Here is a 25,144-nt window from a genome sequence, read left to right on the forward strand (position 1 = left end):
GGCGTCTATGTTTTTGAGTTTGGGGATATTCTGAATAATGTATGTAAGATGTAACAACAGAATGATGCAAACACAATTTACCGACTACAAACTAACTGCAATGTCAAAAAATTACATTAACAAAGTATTTATCTTAAATGGGCAGAGAGGTAAAGCAGCAAAAATGCAAAGTAATTCATATAAATCCCCGGCAAGTTTCACAAAGAGATGAATAAAACATGCACAGCATGTCAATTTCTTTTCTTATCTCAGCTTCTTCTCATCTTACTATGAGACCTTTGCCTGACCTTCACCTCCACCTAAATTAATCCGCCTCTTATCACACAAAAGGCCTTTCTACTATAACTACAGTGAGGAAATTGATGAGCTTACTTGAGCCAAGTTAAAGCTTATCTTTAACACACCCCACAATACTTTATCCTAGCTGTAGTATCAAATGTAACACTGCAACATAATAGCATGGCCTAAAAAAGGAGCGGTAGAGGACAGTATGTCACTGCAGTGACTCAAACCTGTTTTAGTCAAAGCTGTGTGTGTGTGTGTAAAAGTTGTTACAGCATTTTATAAACTGTGAAGGTTTCTCTATAGCATTGATCCAAGCATTAAGGTTTTTGGGCACGAAGGTGAGAAGATAAATCTGGATGCTTGTTCATTACCAGCGCTGAGGAACCCTTGAGCTCTGTGGACATTAGATCAGATTGTGGTTGAACTGAACATTTTATTGACTACTTTTACAGCTTTTCTTGGCTAGGCTCCAAGTTAAGTTTTTAGAGTTCATTTTTTATCTTTCCGACCTGTGCCCGGTCATCAGGCAAAAAAACTGCTAACTAATACAGTGTATAGTCCGTCGCTCTGCAGTATTACAAGCTTTTGCAGCATTGGTTTGTGGGCTTCAAGAAGGAGGAAAACGTCAAAACAGACCAAAAAATACACATTAAACGATTTTTCACAGCTTACATTTTCACACATCATGGCTGAAAACACACATGTGTAATTAATGACATGACAATGGGCTGCAGCCATCAGTAACACCTGCAGTTTTCCCAGTACCACAGTCAACCTGCCTGCTGTGACAAAGGCCTAAGTAGTTCTAGCTAACTGGTTAGCAAACAATCATCTAATTTACCCACCCAGCTTACACAAAACAACATGAATTCATCCTGATGAAGGTAAGGCCAGCTCTTCTTTTACTTCTGGTTGTCTCGCTAACTTCTGAGCTACAGAGTAAATGTTTGTCTGTAAAACCATAATTAGGAGCTAAAAGAGGCTTAAAAAGGTAAATGAAAATGAAAAGATAAAGATAAAAAGCTGAAGGAAGCAGAATAGTTGGATGATCATCCTCACTGAGTGATCCTTTTCATATTTCAGTCCAATGAGTCAATGTATATAAACTGGTGTGCTCAATGATAACGCTTTAAATAAGACTTATTAGGGATGAACAGTAGTTAATAAACAATATACTGTAATATTGTGATATGAGACTAATTATTGTCTTAGATCATGATAACTTAATTTGGGATGTGTTGCAGTAAAGTGATGTCATTTTCTACACTTACTGTTCTATTATTTGCTTTTACCCACTTGGTCTTTATACCCACATCACTTATTATTATTCATCTAAAATCTCAATTTGTAAATATTTTGAAAAAAGCACCAATGATCAAAGCTTAATTAAACTACCGTCACCTTGCAAAACGAACTAATACAAATTTACTTTTAATTTAAGAAATATGCTATGCATAAAAGTGAAAAGCTTGCTGTGGCAATAACAGCAGCAGGTGTGTCAGAAATGCACAGTGACATGGTGAAGACTTCACATTTATGGCTGTTTTGTCCTCAGGATTATAATCCCCTGACTAGCCACCAGAGAGAGCTCTTTCCAAAGAATCTGCTTTATATTATTGTTATCAACTTGCACTGATGTCTCTATGTATTAAAACACTGCCTTCAGTGAAAGTAACGACAATGCATTACTTTCTCTGTTAATCTGTAAAATTGTGTCTTGATAAGAGCCACAATGAGTAGGTTGACAGCAAAGCATGTGTTGTACAAAGGAAATATCAAGTAACCAACCCTTCTTAAGACTGTTTTATTAGTTACCTCCCAGCAGAAACAACCATGTCTTACAAGCACAGACATGCACTCGTACAGTACAAGAGGCACCTGTTTGGTTCTTTCACAGGAAGCTACATGGTGGAGAGGATTCATCACAAGGACAGTATGTGACGTTAAATAATGACTTTGGAAAAATAAGGTGAAAAAGAGGGTGTTAAAGTTTCTAATGCAAAATGTATCCAACACATACAGCACATAGTTGAACTTATAGAGGCACAAACAGTAGTTTCACCCATAATAAAGTGTACATAGTTACTAGTTCTTATGATAATAAATACCAAATAACACAATGTTAACCATGAATATGTAGATCATTAACAATATCTCAACAACGTTTAGTTAAACTGAAAATGCTACTTATTTCATGAAAGTAGACAAAAAGTGAGTAAAGAGGTGCAATCAGTATATCAAATAAAGTAGTTTGTATATTTTCAATTATCACCGAGATAATCTGATTATTCGGTAACGGCTCAACATGTATCATTTGGGACTTTTAAAGAATAAAGAAATACAGAATAAACTCTACTTGGCACAGTAGCTTTTGTTCCAAAGAACTGTTAGAACTTGCTAGTATGAATCTGTATACATACAACAGCTATAATTTCAAAATTTTGGGTTTTGGTTTTGATGCCAGCGTAAAACTCTCCAAGCCAATGAACAAAAAATGGGTGCCTCGAATAGTGACATTAATGTTTTGGCACATACATGATATCAAGCTAAAGTATATTCTTTTATTACACTCATTATGTATTTGGGCTGATAGAGTGAAGACTATAAATTCCCAATATAGAACAAATACAGTATATGACAAAATAAGAAACTAAAATTATTTAAGATTGATTGAAAATGTTTTGCTTATCAAAACCTTTAGTTAATTTATGTACAATAACAATGTGAGCGTACCTAGTCCAAAAATGTATTAAACTTGAATATCACTAACCTCTACAATTTATAAAACACTTCACTACTGTGTCTACGCTAAAAAAATAGTGAGGTCACAACAGATCATGGTCAAGCGGAAACAAGCATGGAAGAGCAATGGTACAGGCTCCTCATATCATAAATATCTATATGTCTACGGATAGATTATCATTGTTTTATTTTACCTGATCCAGTTCATCCCTGCCTCAGAATGTGTGACATTTACTGAAGCTTCTGTTAGATGAAAATCGTGGTGTTGAGCTCTAACTAACTGTGGTGGACTGTGTGTCTGTGGGCTTCCTCGACAGAAACCACACCTTCATCGGTTCCTTCATTCCTTTCATGGTGACGGGGCCACGATACTCCAAATTAAACTGAGGGTCAGCGTTCTCCGCGGACTGCAAACACCTGGAATACAACGTCAACACCGTCATAAATCACTGTATGGTCCGGGGGGGATTCTGTATCTTATTTTCATGAATGCCATGATAACACTTTTGAGTCGACAAAGAACATCAAATTCACTAAAACAGACATACTGGTTTATATTTGAAATTGATTAAAACCTGTCCTTCATGTCTAACACTGATATTTGCTTGAGAAATGACTTATACTACTGTTTAACCAAGTCTACAGACAATGATAAAATCTAAACAACACTTGACATGAATGAAAAAAACTGATGACAATATGCAATTGTACTTCTACTTACCGGTACGTATATTCTGAGACGTTTATTTTTCCCTTCTCGCCGGTAGTTTCTGTACGACTTGTGAGGTTGACGGCATTTCCAAAGAGGCAGTACCTGGGCATCCTCTGGCCAATCACGCCAGTCACCACTTCTCCGGTGTGGATCCCAATAGTGATCTGGAAAAGAAAGGGGAATGAAAAAGGAGACTTCCACCGTCTGTCCGTTTATAATATAACCAAAGTAAATAAATATGCCAAAGATATACTTGCAACAAGCTTAAATATTTATTCTAGCATAAACAGAGCACTGATCAGTGGTTATCTGCGGTCAATTCATTACTTAAAGCAGCACATGACAGACCAGATTTATCTTCAAAACGGTGGTAATGAAATATTAGAAAAGCATTCAAATAATCCTGTGTAAATGTCAAATCAAGGAGGTAAATGAGTTGTGCTCCACAGAAAGAGAGAAAACAAATGCAAGCAACTGTCCAGCTGAATGCTTCTCTTAGTTTGTTGGCACAAATTATTAAAGCTAGTGACTGAAAAGCTGCAACATTTGGTGGGTGGATATGTAAGGTTAACTTTGCCAGGAATCACTCCATGAACAACATTTTATATATATATATATATATTTATGTTTTGCAAAACCTATTTTAGGTTGCAAAAAGCTGGCAATTCCAAAAGTAGCCCCAGCCGATCTACAGACTAATATTTACACTTGAACCTGTAGGCACTTGAGTGCTTGTTGTCTTCAGAGCATGAACACGCTGAGAGTGTCTGAGACGGATGATGATCTATTTTTAGACACAGGATTGTGAGATGATTTGAGTCCGTTTCTGCTGCTAAACCGGACTTCACTTCTGCCAGTGCCATGTCCCAAAATAAACAGCCTTTTGTTAACAAGACATCATTTTCCAGAGTCAAGTCTCAACAGTCATTGATACAATAACAATCTCCAACAGTCAGTTAAACAAAAGTCTGCTGTTTTTTATCCAAACTTTTGTCTGTGCGTTACGTCAGCATGGAAATATTTCCACCTGCACAGAAACAATTGTGCTAAAATCAATCTCAAAATCCTTGCGGGTAAAGTGTTGGTCATATTAGGTTGAATGCCAGCAGTATTCGTCGGGTCTGACACTGTATTTTAATGTATGAATTTTCTGAGCAATATTAAGAAACTACGCTCCAAAATGCCTAAATGATATCTGCCAAAATAACAGACGCATTGCTAAAAACAAACTGCTGCGTGTGAAGTAAAACAGTCATACAGTATTCAATAAATAAATAAATAAATATTGCTAATGTGCACACACACACAAACCATCTGCCAATCTAAAAATTCATTATGAGATTTTTGTAGCCAAAAGTATGGCAGTCGAGCATGTTATTTGGATAATTTAAAAGAATTAGAGAAATATGACGTTGAAAATATAAAACACTATAAAACGAATTTGGTGTTTGCTCAGTATAGCTGATGTATAAACATACAAACGACAGTACTTAGAGTTTGGCAGTTTTGGCAGTTTATCATACAGAAGTACATAACCAATATAATACCAAAAAACATTTCTGAACCATTTCACACCTGTACTGGTTGATCATCGACTTTGACTTGTCCAGCAATCTCCAACATATCAAGAGCGAGATGGCAGATGGACTTGGCGTGGTGTGTGCACGGCTCTGGTAGGCCGCTCACTGTCATGTACTTATCACCAACCGTTTCCACCTGTATGAACACAAACATTTTGTAATTCTTCATGTGAATTTCATCATAACCAATTTTATCTTTTGTAATTACTTTCAATTTGTGTGAAATCATCTGTTCCCACTGTGCTACAAAGGGTTTATTGTATGCACAGTGCAGCTAGAAATAAACTGAAACACCCTGAAATAAACACTTAAACACTTACATCAGCTTTAAGACATTCGGGGGCCTCTTTGAGCCCTGCTAAAACCCTAGGACCACCTAGCCATTCAGCTTGTAGAGTAAATATTACTTCTTTTGGTGACCCAGTGCCTGAAGCCGATCCCCTGGAAGTGCCGAGGTCTGTTTGACTTCTTAAAGTGCATTCTTGTCTGAAAGCCTGGGAGTGTAAATCTGCTGCATGAGGCCCATAAAATGGCCCAGTCCCACTGTAAAACTACACTGTGTTTAGAAGTTAATACTATTCTTATGGGGACTAAATACGTCAACTAAATAACTCTTGCTGACTTGTATGTGCATAAATGCGTAACAATCTTCACCAATATGGTCTGTGTGCTTCACTGGTGCATTTAAGCTGAAGAACCAGCTCAGAACACAGCAGTTAAAAGCCCTAATATTCTCAATTTTAGTGTCATTTGCTGCATAGGTCCATCTCTTCTATTTACTGAGAGAAATGTACACAAATGTATGATATACTGTCATGGTAAAATTCTTGCTTCCAACCTTGTATACATAAGGGTTGTTCCGAGAGTCTGTCAGGATGTCGAAGCGTGTGTAAACATCATTGAGCAGATTGACTATCTTGATGGCTCCCTCTGCCGAGGCGTGCTTGCTGCAGAAGGCATTGAATCCCACAATGCCACTGAAGAGGATAGTCAAGTTGTCGTAGCGTTTTGCTGGGACAGGCCGCTTGTGTCGCAGCTCGTTGGCAACAGACGGCGGCAGGACGGAATAGAGCAATCTAAAAAGGGAGGAAGAGAAATGAACATTTGAAGTAAAAGCGTAGTTATGGTGTACTCGAGCAGCAGATTGATGGGCTTGGGCTGCCAGACTAAAGTCCATCCTTTGGATCAGCATTTTATTTGCTCACCCACCACCTTTTGGTCATTTCGCTATACAAGCTGCTCTCAGATGGGAGGGTGGTGTTTCTATGGTAACTGCTTAGATCATGGCAGCCTGTTTAAAGTGAAATACCTTCCATGATGCGTCATAATTTGAAGACACATGATACATACAGAACAGATAGCGGTCACCGCTCAAAATCTACACATGGAAGTATATTTACTCAGGAGACCAGACTATATTCATCTGTATTATCTTTAACAATCCACACACACAAGGGCATGTTTTTCTCTTGGTATGGTACACACCTGAACAGCAGCAAAAACAGAATAAATGTATGTTCATTATCATGAAACACTGTGTTTTAAAGCGTTCCTTTTAAATATTTAGAGAGGAGCCATGAATTCCAATCCATGTTCGAGTCCCAAGGCACATTGAGAACGGAGAATGGTGAGAATAATAATGTAGAGATCCAAGAGGCAGAGGGAAAGTCCTTTCCTATAAGAAGACAGGGAGCAGTCTTAATAAAGACCACGCTCCACCTCTGTGCTGCTCTCCAGCTGTCACACACTGCTGTGCCAAATTACTATGACAGGCCCTTTTCTGTCTCCAACCCAACTGTCTTCACCATAACAGGGACTGAAGAGTAGCTAAGGCAAGCATCAACTTTAAGTATAACAATAGATTCTGACTCTAGGTGGTCCTACTGTCCTACGTAGCCTCAACATAACTGTACGGGAGTGACACCTGTTGGAGTCCTGCTGTATCTGTATCTTGTGTTTCTTGTCTCAAGTCCGTCCATAAAAGGGAATACTTGAAGACACGACTCTTTTACCTCCCTTTGCCACCTATTTCTCCAACAGAGGAAACTGTTCTTGTTTTGGGTTTGAGGTTGACTCACAACCTACAGATAATGACAGGGCTTACGTATACTGTAAAATTACACATGATTATGACTTTAATATGCAACTACACTAAAGGGGATCACAATATAAATTCAAGGGATTATTACATAATTAACAAATTAGGACAAATGAGAACACATATTTTTCTGGTAAATAACTTTATGAGATTTGTCTTGTCTTTGCTTTTTACTAGGTACATTATGTCGTTTTACCTCCATCGTGCGTCAAAAAATATTTAAATTAAACTATTTGTGCAGGTCTGGAGGCGGAGCTGTCTGAGGAGGAGCAGGAAGTGGGAGGAGCCTGGCTTGATTTGAGCCTACATGTATATACAGTATATGGGATTGAGTTCAGGGTGCGAGCTCTTTGCTTTACCTGGGCTCTCTACTGGCAACAGTTGTTTGAGTGAAAATGTTAGTTCCTATGCTCTTAGTGCATTTATGTTTGCTGTACCTTGATGCTTTAGTTATGTATGATAAGTTACAATGATTGTACATTGTGTAATTCTTGTCAATTATAGCAGATACTTGCTTCCTATGTGTTAAAGTGTATGATGATAATGCATGTTAAAAAAAATGTCTGTTAAGATAAAACCAGAATTGATTGTGTCAGCCTCACCTGCCCTACCATTGTCTGCAATAAATAATGGTCTCTTCCTTGTGCCTGACTGCACATCCATAGTGTTAATCACAGTACCTGGTAATCCGCTTACCACTATTACAGTCCTGATTGGGGAATATTCTACAATTTGAGAATGTAAGAAATAATTATTTGCTTGAACTCTTTGATGAGGGTTCACAGGTCAACTTGCCAAACAAAGGTTAGAAACTACTGGCGCAAAGGACTCACTTTTGAAATACCACACATACTGTATGAGCGATTCTTGCATTGCTGAGGTTGGATCAAAAAATATCTAGCAGGTTTGAGGATCCTTTCTTAAACTAAAAGCTGCAGTTTACACCTGAGTAATAAATAGTCTAACCTGTCTGTCTTTTTCTTTTCGTCCTCCAGGGCCCTGAGTGTGTGCTGCAGACGATCTGTCAGGATTTCCAGCTCCTGGGTCAGCTTGTACTCCTCACGAAACTGCTCCCCAAGCAGCACCAGGTCACGCGTGGCGTCATGTAGCGGGATGTCGCTCAGGTAAAGCCCCCTTCGTGTGAGATCATCCAGGTTCATGACACTAGACAAACACAGAAAGGAGAAAACAGATACTCATTTGGTATTCTTTATCTTAGTTATTTTCACAAGGAAATGGCAGAAACTGTTTGATTTGTGTCTGTGGGTAAAAGGAAAACTGCAGCCTTTTTTTCTGTGAGATCACTGTCGACCTTTCAGGGCCAAGACTACTGTCTCCAGATAAAGGTTCCTGTTAAGTGTGAGGTCAGACACTATGTTGTATGAGTGTTATCTGGTCAGGTGAATAAGCATGTTCTTATGTTTCTTGCCCTGTTATATCCTGTCAGGCAGTAACCTTTTATGAAAACACGGATCTTGTCCTCTGCAAAGTATCTTTGATCTGTGAGGACAAGATCTCTTGAAATAAATTGTTTGCTTGTTTAACTGCATGAAATACATAATCGTATTGCCCTTACTGAGATTATATTGGAATTAATAGCATTACTGCAGTGGCGTCTCCCTTCAACATGAGCATGTTTAGTACTACTTATCCTGTGCAGACAGTTTTATAATGTCTTATAATGAAAGTAAAACAAAGATTGCACAACATGTAAATCTGTAGTTTGATTGGCTTGGATGTCACAGAAGTTGCATTATGGGAAATGTAGGATCCAGTGTTGTTGGAGCTTGACCCATACTTATTGAACGTCCAACTTCATCGACGCCTAAATTGCTGGAATACCCTTTTTAAAAAATGCATAAATGAGGCACACCATTGCACTGGGTGACACATCCCTTTATTAAGGTGAGCATGAGCACGATAGTTTACTTTAGGTCAATCTCACTATTACTAACTTGCTGCCATAATATACTTGCTGTTACATATTGATCTGCATCTGAAAATAGTCCCCAACTGTTTACTCCTGTTCGAGTAAGATTTACTAAAAGCTAAAGTGCCCAGATGTTTTAGGTTTGAGACCCCTTTTTTAACATTTAAGTATTCAGCAATAGCCATTTGTTTTTAATTAGCAGTAAGGAATAAATAGTATTGAGAAGTTACCTACAAATTGTAATAACTTCTCAATTGTAACTTAAATTCTAGTTTATGTAAATAGAGGGTTTTATTTCTATTTGCATAGAACAGCAATGGCTTTCATCGAAATGAATAAACACATTGAAATTTAGAATTTCAGAACGGTAATCTTTGCCAGAAATTGGTGCGTTCTTCTTCAGTGGGTCAAAGATAATCTGTGTTTTTGATGTGTATATATTCACTCTGTGCTTCTGTCAGGACAGACTGTGAGTTTACCTGGGTGAGCAAAGAAAAAGGATGTTCTCCGCCTCTGGCAAGTAAATCATCTGTCCTTTCAATCTCAGACAGCTGATCTCCACCCCCGTCAGCTCGTCCTCGTTCTCTACAGTCTCCACATTCAGCAAGCCCTCCTGTCAGGATTACATCACACTTATGAATATTGCATTATATGTTCTTCTCTAAATCTGCTTAAAAAATGGGCACCTGTTTAGCGCACTCTTTATTTTTAAATCGGTATGTTTTTTTGCCTAAAGTGTCACATGCATCATCCCCCATTTGAGAGTAGAATTTCAGATTGTATGTGTGTAAAGACAAAATATCAACTTTTTAGTTGAAATGGCATGTCTACCTTGCTGCGCAGAACAAACACGGTGTTGATGTGGGAAAGGATGCCGTTAAAGCTGAAGTCAATGTGAGGGCGGACCAAAGAAAACACTGAAGGGAGGATACAGGTGCCAGGCTGGAGCTGGGGAATAAAATATGTACATATTTCAAATGAGATTAGAATGTTCTTGCTTTATCTATATAATTAATTACTGCTGCATTCGGGGCATCCAAAACTAAGTCAGACTCTGAGACAAGTACAAGTCAAACTAAAACATAATCAAGAGCTGACTTTATGAAAGTGTTTGCTGCATGTAAAACAGACTTTTTACATAATCCACACCTGAGGCAGGACTCGATAAATGGCGTTCCCACACTGTGTGAGCATCAGGTCTTTGTCAAACATCAGGTGGAACGGGAAGGCCTTGCAAAACGTGTACGGACTGATCCGGGTCTCCTGTGTACCGTTCTCCTCAAAGCCGTCCAGGTCCTCGTAGAAAGCCTCTTCCTCTGATTCCTTCTCCTCAATCAGAAACTTGATGTGGTCGCAATCCTTGCCTTTCGGTTGGATCATCTGAATCGGGTGAAGTTGAATAACAGATCAAAAATTGAGGTTGATAAAATTGAATTAAACTTGACTATATTATTGTTGCACATGTTTACAGCAATATACTGTTTTTAATTTCACCCACGAAATATCAGTTCCATTAATATTATTCCATTAATGAAGATATTGGGTCTATTATAGAACCAAGATGGTGTAAAATGACATTATTCAGTGGGTTTATGGGCATAAGGCCTGCTGACGTCAAGCTACTGTCTCTGCACCCTGTTGCCACAGCAACAGTGGCTAATATTTCCAGAAATTGGGTGTCACATTTGGAGCGTCTGCCATTTTCCTTTTTTGCATTATAGACACAATGGCTGAAAAATATGATCCCGTCTGTACAATATCAGTAGGTTTCAGAAAAGATGTCGCTCCTTTTTAAAAGGAACAATGAACTCCAGCCAAAGTACAGAGGACGTCATGAGAGTAACAGGCTGCAGGTATTGGTGCAGAGTACAGGCTGTGAAATGTGGGTGCACATTAACAAACAAATACAAATATCAATGACAGTTTATGATATAGAGTTTTGTCATACTAGTTTAGACAAAATCATATTTGTGTTGTTGAGCAAATAAGCCAAGATCAAAAATATGGATATCTCCTTTGGATGAATTATCTAATAAACATGCAGTCAACGGCCAATTCATCCACAGTTTGACAAAGTTAAAATAAAACTGCGGAAGAAAACAACTCACTGAAAGACTCCCAAGACACTCTATAACTTGGATCTAAAAATATCCTCTGACTCACAGACATTAGCCAAAAACTCTCTGCTGAACTGCAGTTGTCACAGCGCAGCACTGTTCCCGTTTGGGTGTTTTGGAACTACTTATCTAATCTTCACATTATTACGTCTTGAATTATATTCTGAAACAAAACATTTCAGGGACTAAAAGGCTTCATTGAATATTGAAAAATAAATTAGGAGAGGAACACAGAAAAACGTAAAAGCATCATCAGAAGCAAAGTGAGCCAATAGAGCACCAAATAAGGAACAAAAACAGCAAAGTAGACCTTCATCTCTATCTCGGTCCCATGGATTTGTTGAGCGACCGTTTTGATGATGCCAATCACGATGTCTTGCAGGCCTTCTCTCTCCGAGTAGTAGTGAAGAATCAGATTGTTCCCCTTCTCTGCATCAGTGCAGCGGAACGAGGGAGCCCTCATCCCAGGATAAATGGTACCCAAGTGGTCATGTAGAGCATCCAAATTCTGGAAATATAGATAAAAGATGAAATATGCAACATCCAAACACACCACCAGTAATTAAAACAAGGCTACGGTATAATAGGTTTGTATAAGAGGTTCGTATAGAGGTACAATGATGCTGTTTAAACAATCATTAAAGAAGTACGGGACTTGTGAGAGACATTACAAAATTAACATTCAAAACTGGATCGGTGGAGGCTGAGATTTGACTGACTTTTAGTCCCAAGTATAAGTCAAAAGGGTAGACTCCTACAATTCCCATAATGCAAAACAATAGCATCTTTAATTAGACCCTCCCTGCCCAGTAAATGTCCACGTCTTTCAAACTCCATAGCCCCAGTTATTAAAGCATGCTTTCTGTGATTCTGTGTTTTCACTGGCTGAGCAGGACACCTTGTAATGAGTAAACTGACATTCATGTGTAGAGATCCCCTTCAAACATGTTGGTTAATATCAACATCCAAAGAGGAGTGAGCCTACCTGCAGGAATTCACGAACATTTGATCCCAACACTCGCAAGATGGTGTCATATCCCGATTCCTGGCAAAATTCAAAAAACATCTTCCCAAACATCTGCAAGATGTCTCCTGCATCGATCTCTGAAATACAGACAGGATCTCATCAGTAATTTGATACAAATTATTATGTTTATAATACATCACATGTAGAGAAATCTTTCTCCCAACAACTGGAAAAAGCCTGCTGTCACTTACTGAGAACTTTACTTGCAGCAGCAACGAGGTCGTATGTTTTTCCATCTTCATATATGATTCGAACGAGGAACTGACCCTCGATATCAAGCTGAGCCTCCTTCCTGAAAACAAAGTGAAGCCACCAATTATGAGCAAATGTCACAGCAGGAATAAAAAGTAATTATAGGCAACCAATGGCTTTGCCTGTTTTTAATTGGTTTTCTATTGATGTTTATATCACAGAAGGACGTCTATAAACAGGAATAATAAAACGTTTTTGTCTTATTTGTGGCCAGACAGTGTGAGCTGTCTTAATTTCTGATTAGAAAAGGTTTCCATATTGCTTTGAAGGGGTTTTAAAACTACTGTTGAACAAGTACAAAACAGGTTTTGATCTACTGTATGTCATTTGCAAAAAGCACAGCTCCGAGCTCTATTTATACATTTGACAACCTTTTTTTTTTTTTCTTTTTAAATTGTCAGAAGACTTAATGAGGTTCTGATTAGTCCTGTTTAGCTGAGAAAACAGTGAAGATGTACAACCCCGAGCAGCAGCCGCCATTTTATCAGAATGTGTAACAGCTGAAAAAACATACCAAGCCTTGAAAGCTTTTGTAAAGAAAATAAGAATTTATTTTTAAATGATTCAGCTCACCAAATATCTGAAAACAGACCAAATATGATCAATTGAGCATTAAATAACAATGTGTTACATTTGCAAAGATAACAAAAGACGCTGTAGAGAGCTTTAGTTCTTTTTGTGGTGGCTGAAGAATGACCACTCTGAAAACATTTACGCAACGCAGCAGCTGCGTCTTTTTTTTCTTCTGTTTGGTTGTTTTTTCTACATTTCTTTTAGAGAGGGTCATGTCCAGGGCAGTTTGAGCCAAACATTTTAACATGCTGAAAAAATGATGTTAACATTATAGTGGAAGACATTGATCCTACGGATATGTGTTGGAATGGGGTGCACCACATTCTCCCAAAAGCTACATTGGATGGCAGGGGGTTTACTTTATTTATATATTTACATGTATTCTCCCACCAGAGTTGTATTATTGGTAGTCTGCAGAGTCACTGTCCAGTGAAAACCACGTATCTCCTCCTAATTTGGTGATTTTTATTTTCTTCAGATTCATTTAAGGATTACCTTTTATGGGTTGAGGAAACTCTACTTCTAATACACCAATTTAAAAAAGAAAAACTTTTTTTTTCTTAGCGATTGATCATTTTGAATGTTTGATTTAATTTTAAGGTTCCTTGACTCATGACCTCAGTATTTATAAAACCCTGGCTTGTACTTGTACTATACTTGAGTGCTTCTAATTTGCTTTGTACTTTCTACTGCACATTTCAGAGGGAATAATTGTACTTTTTTACCTTACTGCATTTAATTGACATCTATAATTAGTTTGATTTGCAGATGATACATTGTTTTCAATTAAACTACCCAAAATGATATAAAGCCATAGAGATTCCACCTCGGCCAGCTACAACAATACAATTGATACTCCACATTAATGCTTTAATAATAATAATCAAATAATATATCACTTACAGGGAGCATTTCTATCAATGAGAAAAAATAATAATATTTGACTTTGGATACTTTTCAGTTTGTTGATCGTACTTGCATATTTTTACTTCGTAATATGTTGAATGTATAGGAGAACATTGTTGTAATACTACTTTTCATCCAACAAATGTTTTCTGGCCTACATTTCAGCCTGCAATAACCAAATTGTGTAAAAGTGAGGTTTCTGTTGGACACAATTTAAAATGTAATATTTACCAACTATAACTGAGTTTCAGTGTTAGGCTGCAGAGGATGAAGGTTAATCATTACAGGAAAGGCAAATGTCTGTCGGTGAGCTGACTGTACAATAGCCCTGTGTTGTGTCCCTGTTGATGTCTGGTTGGCCACAGTGTAACCTATGATACCACCAGGGCCGAATAGTAAACACTAGATACACAAACTCACTTGATATCTTCCCACACTTCCGGACCGTAATTCCTTAAAACGAGGAGCTCCAAGGCGTGATTCACAAAACCATACTGTAAATTTAGAATAAAAAAAAACAAAACAGGAGCAACGTCAATATTATGTCATGGGAACACAGTTTTCATGAAACATACATATGTATGAATGTTTTTAAAATATAGGCAACGCTTAAAATACATGTTAATATGCACAGTTCACTATAATCAGGGAAATTATATTAGCTGCATCGCGGTCTCCTTACAGGAAATGTCAAACGCAAGCGCACCCCCGTCGCGCGACAAACAACTATTTTACCAGCAATAAAACATCATACAAAATACTAATAAACATACCATGATGACAGCCGCTGTTCTTTATCCTTATTTTTAACCAAAATCCGTTGAATCTGACTCAACCTTCACAGCTTGGTACAGATGCTGAGTGTCTCTGCGTCCATTCCGCCTTCGTTCCCTCAGCCGGTAACTGACAGGGAGTCTGTCCAATAGCAGATCAGAAAGGGTCTTACGTAAGATGTCCTTGACCAATGAGAACACAGCTGCGTTGTCCAACTGATGCTGTTGAACCTGGAATCTCTACAAGCAGCAACATAGTGTCTAATATTTAACATGTTTTACGCTATGAACTTTACAAGTAATGTTAACGGCGTACTGTAACACATACATGTATTTGATATTTTTCTAAAAAGTCGTATGGCAAACATTCTTCAAAAATATCTTATCCTTTGGAAGGAGTAGCCTACTTTTGTGTCTTGCTTTAGTAACAGGAGCAATACCACAATGTATTTTGTTTTTACAAATAAGAGTCATGCATTCAAAATGTAGATAAAGGAGAAAAGGGTAAAAAAAAATCTATTGGGTAAAAGTAAATGTGTATTATCAGCTGAATTTACTTCAAAAGTAAAAGAACACATAATGCACAATGACTGGTTTCAGAAGAAAATTCTAATATATATATATATATATATATATATACACATAGAGGCCTATTTCATAATTGTATTACTATTTTTGATGATTTGACATCTAAATAATGTAATGTTGCAGGTCAAAGGGGAGCTAATTCAAACAACTTTATATGTTAAATCGCTAACAACAGTCTAATGAGCTGATCATGTTGTTATTTTAGGTAAAAACTGAATCTCAAAATATACTGCTAACTACATACAGTTGTTTTGCATAGTGTAAAAGTGCTAAAGTAATGTGAAAATACCTGAAAATTGTAATTAACGATACAAGTACCTGACTTGAGTAAATGTACTAGTTTCCATCATTGCATATTGTGTCAGATGTTTTTTGTCAATAACATAAATTAACATTGCAAATCTTTAGTTACATATTACAATATTTTAAAGAGTCGCTTAAGTATGTTCATGTCAATATTTATTGCGCTTTGATTACATTACAATAATTAGTAAAGCACATCATTATGAGGGATAGTAGAACATACATTGTATTCTTGTTGTGTAGTGTTCTCGCTGAATAGGAAAGGAGTGCAATAAACCCAATGTATAAACATGTGTACAATGGGGGGGAAAAGTAAAAAATACATGTATTTTACTTGTATTAGGAAAACGCGATCTTTGAATAAATAGGTCTAATAAATGGAAGTCTCAGTTACATGTTATTACAAATATATATGGAGTTTGAGCCCCGATCTTGTGGAATAAATTTAGTAGAGAAAACAAAGCACGTAGAACTAACATGAAACATATGTGATCCCACCTGTATACTTCCCATAAGGCACCTAAATCTGTTCTGCATCACATCATTTGATGAGAGGAATGAATCTCAGTTTAAGACGACTGGACGTCTCCTTAATCTTTGATTAACTTTATCATTTGCTTCAGCTTTTCCAAATAATTTGTCATGAAGTGTTCCACTGAAACACAAAGCCATCTGAGTTTCAATCTTGATTTCTTCTGCCGTACAAACAGTCCAAGGGGCTTTCAGCAGGTCTGGACAGGTGTGAATGGACCAGTAAGATATTTACAGAAAACAATCTTGATAAAATAAACCAGTTTGTTTAGCAACATCACTTTGAGGATCAACATACAAAATGTATTTCTATATCATAATAAACAAGACAACATATTTAATTATTTACAGCAAACCAGAAGCATCTATTGACATTTCATGAAAAATGGTATGCCCTTTTTGGCCACATTTTGCACATGTTTTATGTATGTTGTACTTCTTAAATGTTAAAATTGACAAAACAGTCGAAGAAAGCCACTTTTTACATCATATCTACTTGCAGAGATGACTCATTCTGGAAGAAAAATTAAGGAAGTGAGTATTTTTCTGCGCTACAACTGTACAAATGGATAATTGTACAGAGACGAGACTCATGTTTGACAGCAAACGGACATGTCTGTAACTAAGCAGCTGCAAGAGTTTGACTTATAGGCTTGAAAATATCAATATCTAAACAACCTCAACCAAAATATACAAGGTGTTCGCACTGTGTTCACTGGATACATTTACATTTTGACATATCTAAGGTTTGTGGGCTGCGCAGCAGCTTGACTTCCTTTCAGAGTCAGTTTTGAAGGTGGCCTCCAAAAAGTAACAAACACCAGGGATGTCTTCTGGGAAGTTGGCCGGAAGCTCTTGTCTGCACCTGGGGACAAAGACAAACTCTGGCCGATCCTTTAGCAATCTGGGACAAAGAGCACACAAATAAAACATGACTCTAAAAACAATGTGGCAAGTTATTTGACACAAGAAGAAACACAGTACTGTTCTAAAAGTTAAAATTCCTGTCTAAAGCATTTTTTATTTTTGTATCGCTGCAGCAACCACTTCTGGAAGCATACGCTATCATACAGTATTGGTTCTAATCTGACATTTACTTGTTTTTTGCATCTTTCAGTCAAAGAAAATGTTTTAGAGGAGAGTTATGCAGGAATTATTTGTAACCTGGATTGGCTGTGTTACTTCACCTGTGGGTTGAAGGGCTGATGTTGATTTTACTTGGCAGGCTGCAGGATTCAAACTTGTTGGCCAGTGAGACATTGTTCCCGAAAAGGCAGTAGCGAGGCATCCTCACCCCAACTACACCAGCCAGTACAGAACCAGTGTGGAGGCCAATACGTATCTGAGGGAAAATGCATAATTCAACATAATTCAGGCTCCTAAAAATCACCGCCCTGCTGCTGTAAATACTCACTAGAGCACAAATTCTGACAGAAAAAATATTCCCCTGCAAATGTACTCCTTTTTAAAAGGTACCCTGCAGAGTTTTTGACCACCAGTAGAGCTACGGAGTTATGCTTTTTATGAGTGGGTCCCAGTTTTGTTTAGATCATGCATGCACATGACGCACATCCTGCCTTCACTTTCACGCTATTATGCTCATCAACAGTTGGTGGGAGAAATGGGCAAACAAATGTAGCAAAGCACCAACAAAGGCAATGAACCAGAAGGTAAACATGGATGGACTACTTTTAATAAACATTTGTCAATGTTTTATAAGGAAGGAAATGCACTCGAAACATTTGTTAGGATACAGAAAATATGCTTAGTGTAAACAACTTTCTGAATCCATCAGATACTGCAGATGCATGTTTTTGAAAATCAACTGTTTTGATATATGTTAATTGTTTCCAGTGGTGTAAGAGGTTACAGTTACCACAGAATAATCATTAATTAAAAGGGCAATTTTGGTGCCAAGTACCATAGAGGTTTCATGACATAAAGATGAGATTGATATTTTTAGAAAAAAAAACATTTTAAAATGTAACTGTTTTTAGGCGAACAACATAAAATGCTACAAACATATTATCTACCATACATGCATTTTTTTAGAACAAAACATCTAAACTCAAGACACCATACTTATTGATGGCTGCGCTTGCATCGAATGGGAAACTGATTTCCAAACTGTAATGATGTTTTTGGCAACTTTTTTTAAAAACAATTTCATGTAATTTGCCATTTTTTTGTTTACCTCGATTGATTTAGTCAACAGATCTTTTTAGTTTACATTTGTTACTTTTAGTTCTTTCATTTAGTAGCTTTACATAAAGAATTTGTAACAGTACAGTAACATACTGAAGCATAATGTAGAGAGTTGATTTCCTGATTTACTTCATGGCATGTTGTGTTAAATTCTCTACAGACATAGAAGATAATTCCAAGACATGAAAACATGTTCACTGACAGTAACTACTCTGCTGGAGAAGGGTTAATTACTTTTAAAATGGAAGGCTTTTCTTTTTAGACTTAGACTATATGAAAACTCTCTGGTGTTGTTAGAAGTTACATAAAATGGATAAATGAGTATTATGCTAATCAATTCTTGACCCATACCTGTATTGGTTCTCCATTCGGTGTCATAACTTCGTCTGAAAGCTCCATCATCTTTAAGGCCATGAGTGCAATTTGGACAGCGTGAGTCTCGCTCTCCTTGTGTAGGCCACCAGCTACACAGTATGCATCACCAATAGTCTCCACCTGAATACAGAAGATGGTCATTAAACATGATTTCTAACCTAGCAACTGAGACAGAAGATTTCAGATGCTGCGTGTGCCCCCCTCCTTCCTTATCAGGGAATCTACACAATGCTCTAGTCCTGGAAGTATAAACTTGATCAAAAATCTACTTTTCCATGAATACAATAAACCTGTGAAAGAAATCACAAGTGTGAAGAAGACATTCATCAAAATCTCTTTACAATCTGACTCGCTCTACATCGTGCAGCAGAAGACAAAGGGCTAAAAACTGAGGGGAAATAAAACTTAAATTCTAACAGTACTTTATCCCTGGTCATATTAAAAAGTCCAAAAGGGTTTTCGTCTTCTTCTTCCTCTACTTTGTACCTCTAAATCTGGACCGGAGAGCACTCAACAGCTATGTGACAGATACAAAGTGAGACTATTTTTAGGCTAATACATGTGGAGTGGAAACAGGGTCCTGAAGGAACCTCTGACTTCCTTGCGTTTTACGAGATATTTGTCAAACATGCTGCTCTCTCTGTTATGCTTCCGTGACACCTTGATTACATTATCCAACCTCCCTGTAGATTAGCAGCCTTTGGTAGACACCAGAGGAGTTGGTTGAGCTTTAGTCTCTGTTTTTTCAACCTGTTGTGGAATAGTGTATTATTTTGTTTAAAAAAAAATTGTGTAGGCAAATTATTTAACTTCATACACCCTATAATAGTACCTGATGTAGTAAATCATTTTTTTGTCAAAAGACAGAAACGTTAATCTGTTTTTTTAAATCTGTGAGCTACTGTAGTTTTTTAATTCTTAACATTTTGATATAGGTTTTTGTCACAGCTATACAGTTACCTTAGAAAAACGAGCATTAAAAGACAGTTTATGTATTTTTAGCGAGCTGTAGGCAGGGCCATAGCTACTGTACCATTATGGACACTGAGGTTGTGTCCTTTATGATGTGTCTGGGAATTTAAGGTTTGAAGCTGATTCTGATCATATTTAAGCCAAATATCAAAATCTATGAGAACAGAAATATCACAATATCAGAAGTTATTATATTTGTATCCTTCACCACAATTACATACTGTACCTGGCAGTGCAGGGACGTCATTAGAAAAATATTTAGGGAGGTTACATTTACAAAGAATATAATTGACCGTCAACTGTTAATTAATGAGTAAAATCTGAAATGTGATTTATTTAAATACACTGGCTACAGGGTACCTACAGAATTAGATAAAAACTGTTATTTGGTAAAACATTTAGCAGAAAATAATATTTGTAAGGGTGTATGTTCAAATTCAATGTGGTAAATTGCCTATAAGTATTGTCGCATCTTAGATTGTATTAAACAAATATACTTGGATGTTAAATGTGACTTAGTATTGTACCATGTCATTCACACTTTGCCAAAAGAAGCATAATAGTTTGACATATAGCCAAGAATGTTCACTGGCTGATGGTGCTTATTTCTTGAACCTTTTGATACTAAAACCTCAATTACATTTTAACATTTTGTGACAAAACTGTATAAACGTATCTGTCTAATGTCAGCTACTTCTGAAATGTCTCATATATTCTCAACACAGCAGTTGCAATAGATAAAAAAAGCATAGGTTAAAGGGTTAACATTGTCATCAGCTCTTGCAAATCAAAATAATGCTCAGCAGTATACTCCTTTATTCCATTAACCTACCTTATAAATATCAAGCTCCCCACACTCGTGATCAAACCTGGTGTACAACTCACTGAGCATGGTTATCACTTGCATCGGGGTACAGCTTGAGCAAACAGCAGTGAAGCCTACTATGTCAGAGAAGAGCATTGTGACTCGGTCAAACTTCTTGGCCTGCACTGTTTGGCCCTGCCACAGCTGCTGTGCTACAGTGCCAGGGAAGATGGAGAAGAGGAGGTCAACTGTCTTCTTCTTCTCCTCCTCCAGTGCCTGGTGAGCGTGCTCCAAGGCTGCCTTGGCCTTCCCCAGACGCTTCTTCAGACCGTCCTGGGCTTTGGCCTGTTCACCCACCAGCACTACGTCACGCAATGCGTTATGAATAGGGATGTCTGACAGGTAGAGGCCGCGGCCTGTTAGCTCCTCCAGCTTGTCCACACATGGTGAGCCCAAGAACAAGACGGCGTTGGACTCTGAAGCATAGATCATCTGACCTTTGAGGTCCATGAGCTGAAACGAAAGATCAGATGATGAGTAATGTTCATTTTTCCACCAGCTGTCAGCCACAACAATAAACAATGTCAAAAGGTTTATTTATGTTCCAGTGGATCAAAATAAATCCCATCTAACCTAAGTAAATCTTTTACTAGCCACGGTTGAAATATTGGACAACTATTGGAAGGATTGCCATTCAATTTTGTACAGACATTCATGATTCCCAGAGAATGAAACCTACTGACTTAGGGGATCCTCTGACTTTTCCTTTAGGGCCACCATTAGGTGACATTTGTGGTTCAAAGGGAAATGTCTTGACAACTTTTTGGGAATTTGGTGCAGACATTTCTTTGTGAACCTTGGAGATCTCCTGACCTTTCATCTAGCGCCATCATGAGGCCAAATTTTAATTTCTGCAGTACTTTGGCTCGAAATGAATTACATTCCCATCAACATCAACTGTCTACAGCTAATTTTAACATTGGCATGCCAATACCTTATACTAAGAAGGTTAACATGGCAAACATCATCATCAGTGTTTAGTACTGACTTTAATGATAAACAATACATGAGCAATTACAAACCTAATAATTCCTCATGTATTAACTGGAAGTATTTAATGATTCAGTAATGAAACCAAAGAATCTATTTTGAAGCAAATACTTCCTACCTTTCATCTTTTTATTATTATTATTCTGACACCACCCTTGTGCCAGTTATTACATTTACTTTAGCACGACTGCAAAAGATGAGCGATATTTTTGGACCTTAACTTTTATCACGTTGTTTTCTTATTACAGCCTCACAGAGCCACATTCATGCCGGAGTATTTTGAAATATGTCACATAATTAATGTTGAACATTATGTTTGTGAGTGCTGAACGTGTCAGCTGAGTAATGCATCACGAACCCCATGATGCAAGAGACTGAGACCCTTACTGATATTTACCTGTTTTAATTGCACTCTGTACAGTAAATCTACCGCTGGAAGACTAGTGTTATAGTAAGTGGAAGCATCACTGGCTGAATGTTATTATACCACTGCCATGTTTACTCACTGATGTATAATTTATCTCATCATGACGACCAATTGCTGTGCAACCTCACATAAATAGCAGGAGCATGGCTGTGCCTTTGATGGATGAAATGGTTTGACATTTGCTTCTGATCTCCGTTGGGGGTATAATGTTTATCTCTACCTCAGGCCAAGTGCACCCGAGTACAACACTAATAAGCTCTGCTGCTTATAAATAGCATCATTTTTTCTCTCTATTTTACTATCAAGACAATGACCGGAGGACATTTTCCGCCTCATTAGTCAGTGACGTCACTTTTCAAGTTATATCTCGCAGACATGTTGACATACCTTCCCTGTGTTATCTGCAATGGAGACTCCATGCTTGATCCGAATGATAAACTGTGTGTTTAGCATGGTCAGAATACCTTGAAAGGTACATTTGATCTGGGGAGAGACAATAGAGAATTGTTCTTGGAAGGTAGAGGACCTCCTCAGTCCATCCTTCCTGAGCAGTCTCTTCCTGAGCCCGTGTCCTATTTGTAACAGAACCAAGTCCTGGTCCAGGATCAGATGGAAAGGGAAAATGGTGGAGAACAGAGAGGTAGGAAGGGTTCCAGCTGAGGTAGCCCGCAGCGGACTGGGGCTCCGATTTTTAGCATCCTTAACTACAACTGTGTACAGAAGACTGGGCTGCGGGCTGGACTGCAAGATGCTGTCTTTAGCACCGGCATGGTCCATCAACACATCCACAGTGGTGTGATACAGCAGGCGGGCAGCTGCTTTGATGACTCCAGGGAAGAAGAGCTCAGTGGTCGGGCCGGGGTTGAAGAAATAGACAGTAAGCAGACCTGCATCCTTGTCTAAGCACAGCACCGAAGGTTGGTTTACACAATCCTTTCTGTCCGGGTTGGGCGGCGTGCTGCTCTGTTTCAATAAGACATTGAAGCTGTTGAGGAAGTCGTGGAGAGCTCCCCCCACCACCCTCAAAATGTGTCCGTCCTCCTCATAACACATGTTGAAGAGCTCCTCGCCAAGAGCAACTTTCAAAGCTTCCATATGGATTGCTGACAGACAAATGAAAGGAAACGGGTAAAGATGTGAAGCCCACAAAACTAAATTTTATATTCAGAATTCTGAAATTAAAAATAACATATTTTATTATTTTGCACGATTTGACAGATGTGATGACAGATGTGACATTACCTGTCTTGGTTGAGTAAATGTTCATCATTTCCACTAAATGTTCCGGCTCATCAGTGCAACTGTGATAGTCTTTACAACAAATGATTGGACTGCGAGACACAAATATCAAAGTCAGACACTTATATCACTCAGTGGACAATATTTATTTTCAAAATATCTGACTAAAGTCCCATCTACCTATAATTTGCATTATCAGATAATCCGTCAAACACTTAATTAATTTCAATTAATTCATGCTTTGTTTTGCCTTGAAAAAATTGTTATAATTTCCAAATCTTAAGACTTTCAATGTTTTATTTGTCTGACCAACAGCCCAAAACACAAAGATATTATGTTTACTATGAACAAAGACAGAGCTGCAATTTCTCTCATTTGAGAATCTGCAATCAGCTTGATGTTTGACATTTTGGACATTTTTGGATCATTTAATTATCTTCTTGGCATTTTTGATAATACTGTGTTTTTCAGCAGATTTGTAAGGGACTCTCTACCTCCGGGTATCCATAGCAGCATGCATTACACATTATTGTCAGTCAAAATAAATTTGTAAGGGATATTGATGTAAACAGAGGGCCAAATAATGCAGTCTCATCTTTTTTGTTATTATGGATGCAAGATATCCGCAGCAGCAGTAATGAAAGCAATCTAAGAGGAGTAGTGTAGTTATTACGGTGGCAGCTGTATTTAAAATAGAGGTGTTACCTTTCCGAGTCCCTGGTTTGATCTGAGAGTGTCATCATTCGTTGGAGGGCAGTGTGCAGGCTTTGAAACTGTATGACAAAGTGTTCAGCGAGTTAAAGGTCATCGTTTGACAAAGACTGAACAGCAGCTTGAAATGCAAAAAACGCCCGCAAATAATATTGTTTTTAAAAGCAGGACTATCTTTATATCAGTAATGATGTCTATACGTTGAGGCAGATATGCGACAAACACACAACTGCAGTCGAGCTGGGGTTTTTCATCATAAATACATATAAGTCATACTGTAGTTCTCGCATGGTTTGAATATCACTAAATCAAACTCACCTCGGGACATGCCAATTTTCGGATGCTCTCCCCAAGTGTATGCAGGTTAACTTTGGCTCTGCTTGTCTTCTGTTGAGGTAGATCCTCGCCTATTTTTCCGTGCACGTCCTTAGAAATAGGCAATAAATCCGCGGCGTCAGTTGAGCGCTCCTGAAAGTCTCCGAGCTCATTATTTTTGGTGCTGCTGGAGAATGGACAGTCTCCAGATATCTTCAGCTCTTTCAGCTTCGCGCAGAACATCTCCCCCGCTGTATAATCTCCTGGCTCGGCTCTTCTTATCTAATTTCGGAGGGAGACAGTCCTGGTCGAGCAGCTGCGGTGTCTGGGAGAAATTCCATCATCTGGTGTGCTCATCCAAGATACCTTCCTCCTCGCGACTCGCTGATTCAAATGATCAGCACCAAAGCCAGCTACCACATACAATATTCATTGAAATCTGCACGGGCAAATGATGGCAGGGGATTGCCAAAAGCCAATGAGAAACTGAAGAAAAAAGAGCAGTAGGCCAATCCATGCGCACATGGGGCTGGTTTAGCTGAACAACCTATCAGCAATAAGAACTTATTTCCAGGCGACTGCTCGCATGCAGTGGACTTTTTTTAGATGAGTATATTCTGGTACCCAT

The 25,144-nt window shown here is 38.0% G+C and overlaps 2 protein-coding genes across 2 annotated transcripts; both read right to left on the reverse strand.

The window, feature by feature from the left end:
* Nucleotides 1-3,299: 3,299 nt before the first annotated feature.
* Nucleotides 3,300-12,557, reverse strand: gucy1b1 (guanylate cyclase 1 soluble subunit beta 1). The gene is made up of 10 exons (XM_076091903.1): nt 12,450-12,557; nt 11,775-11,972; nt 10,497-10,727; nt 10,179-10,295; nt 9,827-9,960; nt 8,384-8,581; nt 6,158-6,395; nt 5,315-5,455; nt 3,749-3,903; nt 3,300-3,444 (listed from the first exon to the last, which is right to left on the reverse strand). The coding sequence occupies exons 1-10, from the start codon at nt 12,540-12,542 to the stop codon at nt 3,300-3,302; spliced, it is 1,650 nt and encodes a 549-aa protein (XP_075948018.1). The 5' UTR covers nt 12,543-12,557.
* Nucleotides 12,558-17,600: 5,043 nt separating this feature from the next.
* gucy1a1 (guanylate cyclase 1 soluble subunit alpha 1) lies at nt 17,601-24,759 on the reverse strand. Its single transcript, XM_076091991.1, has 7 exons — nt 24,520-24,759; nt 24,196-24,263; nt 23,494-23,582; nt 22,673-23,354; nt 20,802-21,333; nt 18,974-19,117; nt 17,601-17,759 (listed from the first exon to the last, which is right to left on the reverse strand). The coding sequence occupies exons 1-7, from the start codon at nt 24,757-24,759 to the stop codon at nt 17,601-17,603; spliced, it is 1,914 nt and encodes a 637-aa protein (XP_075948106.1).
* Between the last annotated feature and the right edge of the window lie 385 nt (nt 24,760-25,144).

Source organism: Anarhichas minor, unplaced genomic scaffold (assembly GCF_050575085.1).
Source record: "Anarhichas minor isolate MPS153535 unplaced genomic scaffold, ASM5057508v1 ptg000014l, whole genome shotgun sequence".
In the NCBI taxonomy this organism is placed as follows: Eukaryota; Metazoa; Chordata; class Actinopteri; order Perciformes; family Anarhichadidae; genus Anarhichas; species Anarhichas minor.

Excerpts from the sequence above, each read along its gene's own strand:
- gucy1b1 (XM_076091903.1), bottom strand. The coding sequence starts at position 12,542 with ATGTTTGGGAAGATGTTTTTTGAATTTTGCCAGGAATCGGGATATGAC. Across the intron at positions 6,396-8,383 it reads GAAAAGAAAAAGACAGACAG|ATTGCTCTATTCCGTCCTGC; the intron begins GTTAGACTATTT and ends CTCCCTTTTTAG. Across the intron at positions 5,456-6,157 it reads ACAACCCTTATGTATACAAG|GTGGAAACGGTTGGTGATAA; the intron begins GTTGGAAGCAAG and ends GTGTTCATACAG.
- gucy1a1 (XM_076091991.1), bottom strand. The coding sequence starts at position 24,759 with ATGTTCTGCGCGAAGCTGAAAGAGCTGAAGATATCTGGAGACTGTCCA. Across the intron at positions 21,334-22,672 it reads CAGTTTATCATTCGGATCAA|CTGGTGGAAAAATGAACATT; the intron begins GCATGGAGTCTC and ends TGTGGCTGACAG. Across the intron at positions 17,760-18,973 it reads CGAATGGAGAACCAATACAG|ATACGTATTGGCCTCCACAC; the intron begins GTATGGGTCAAG and ends ATTTTCCCTCAG.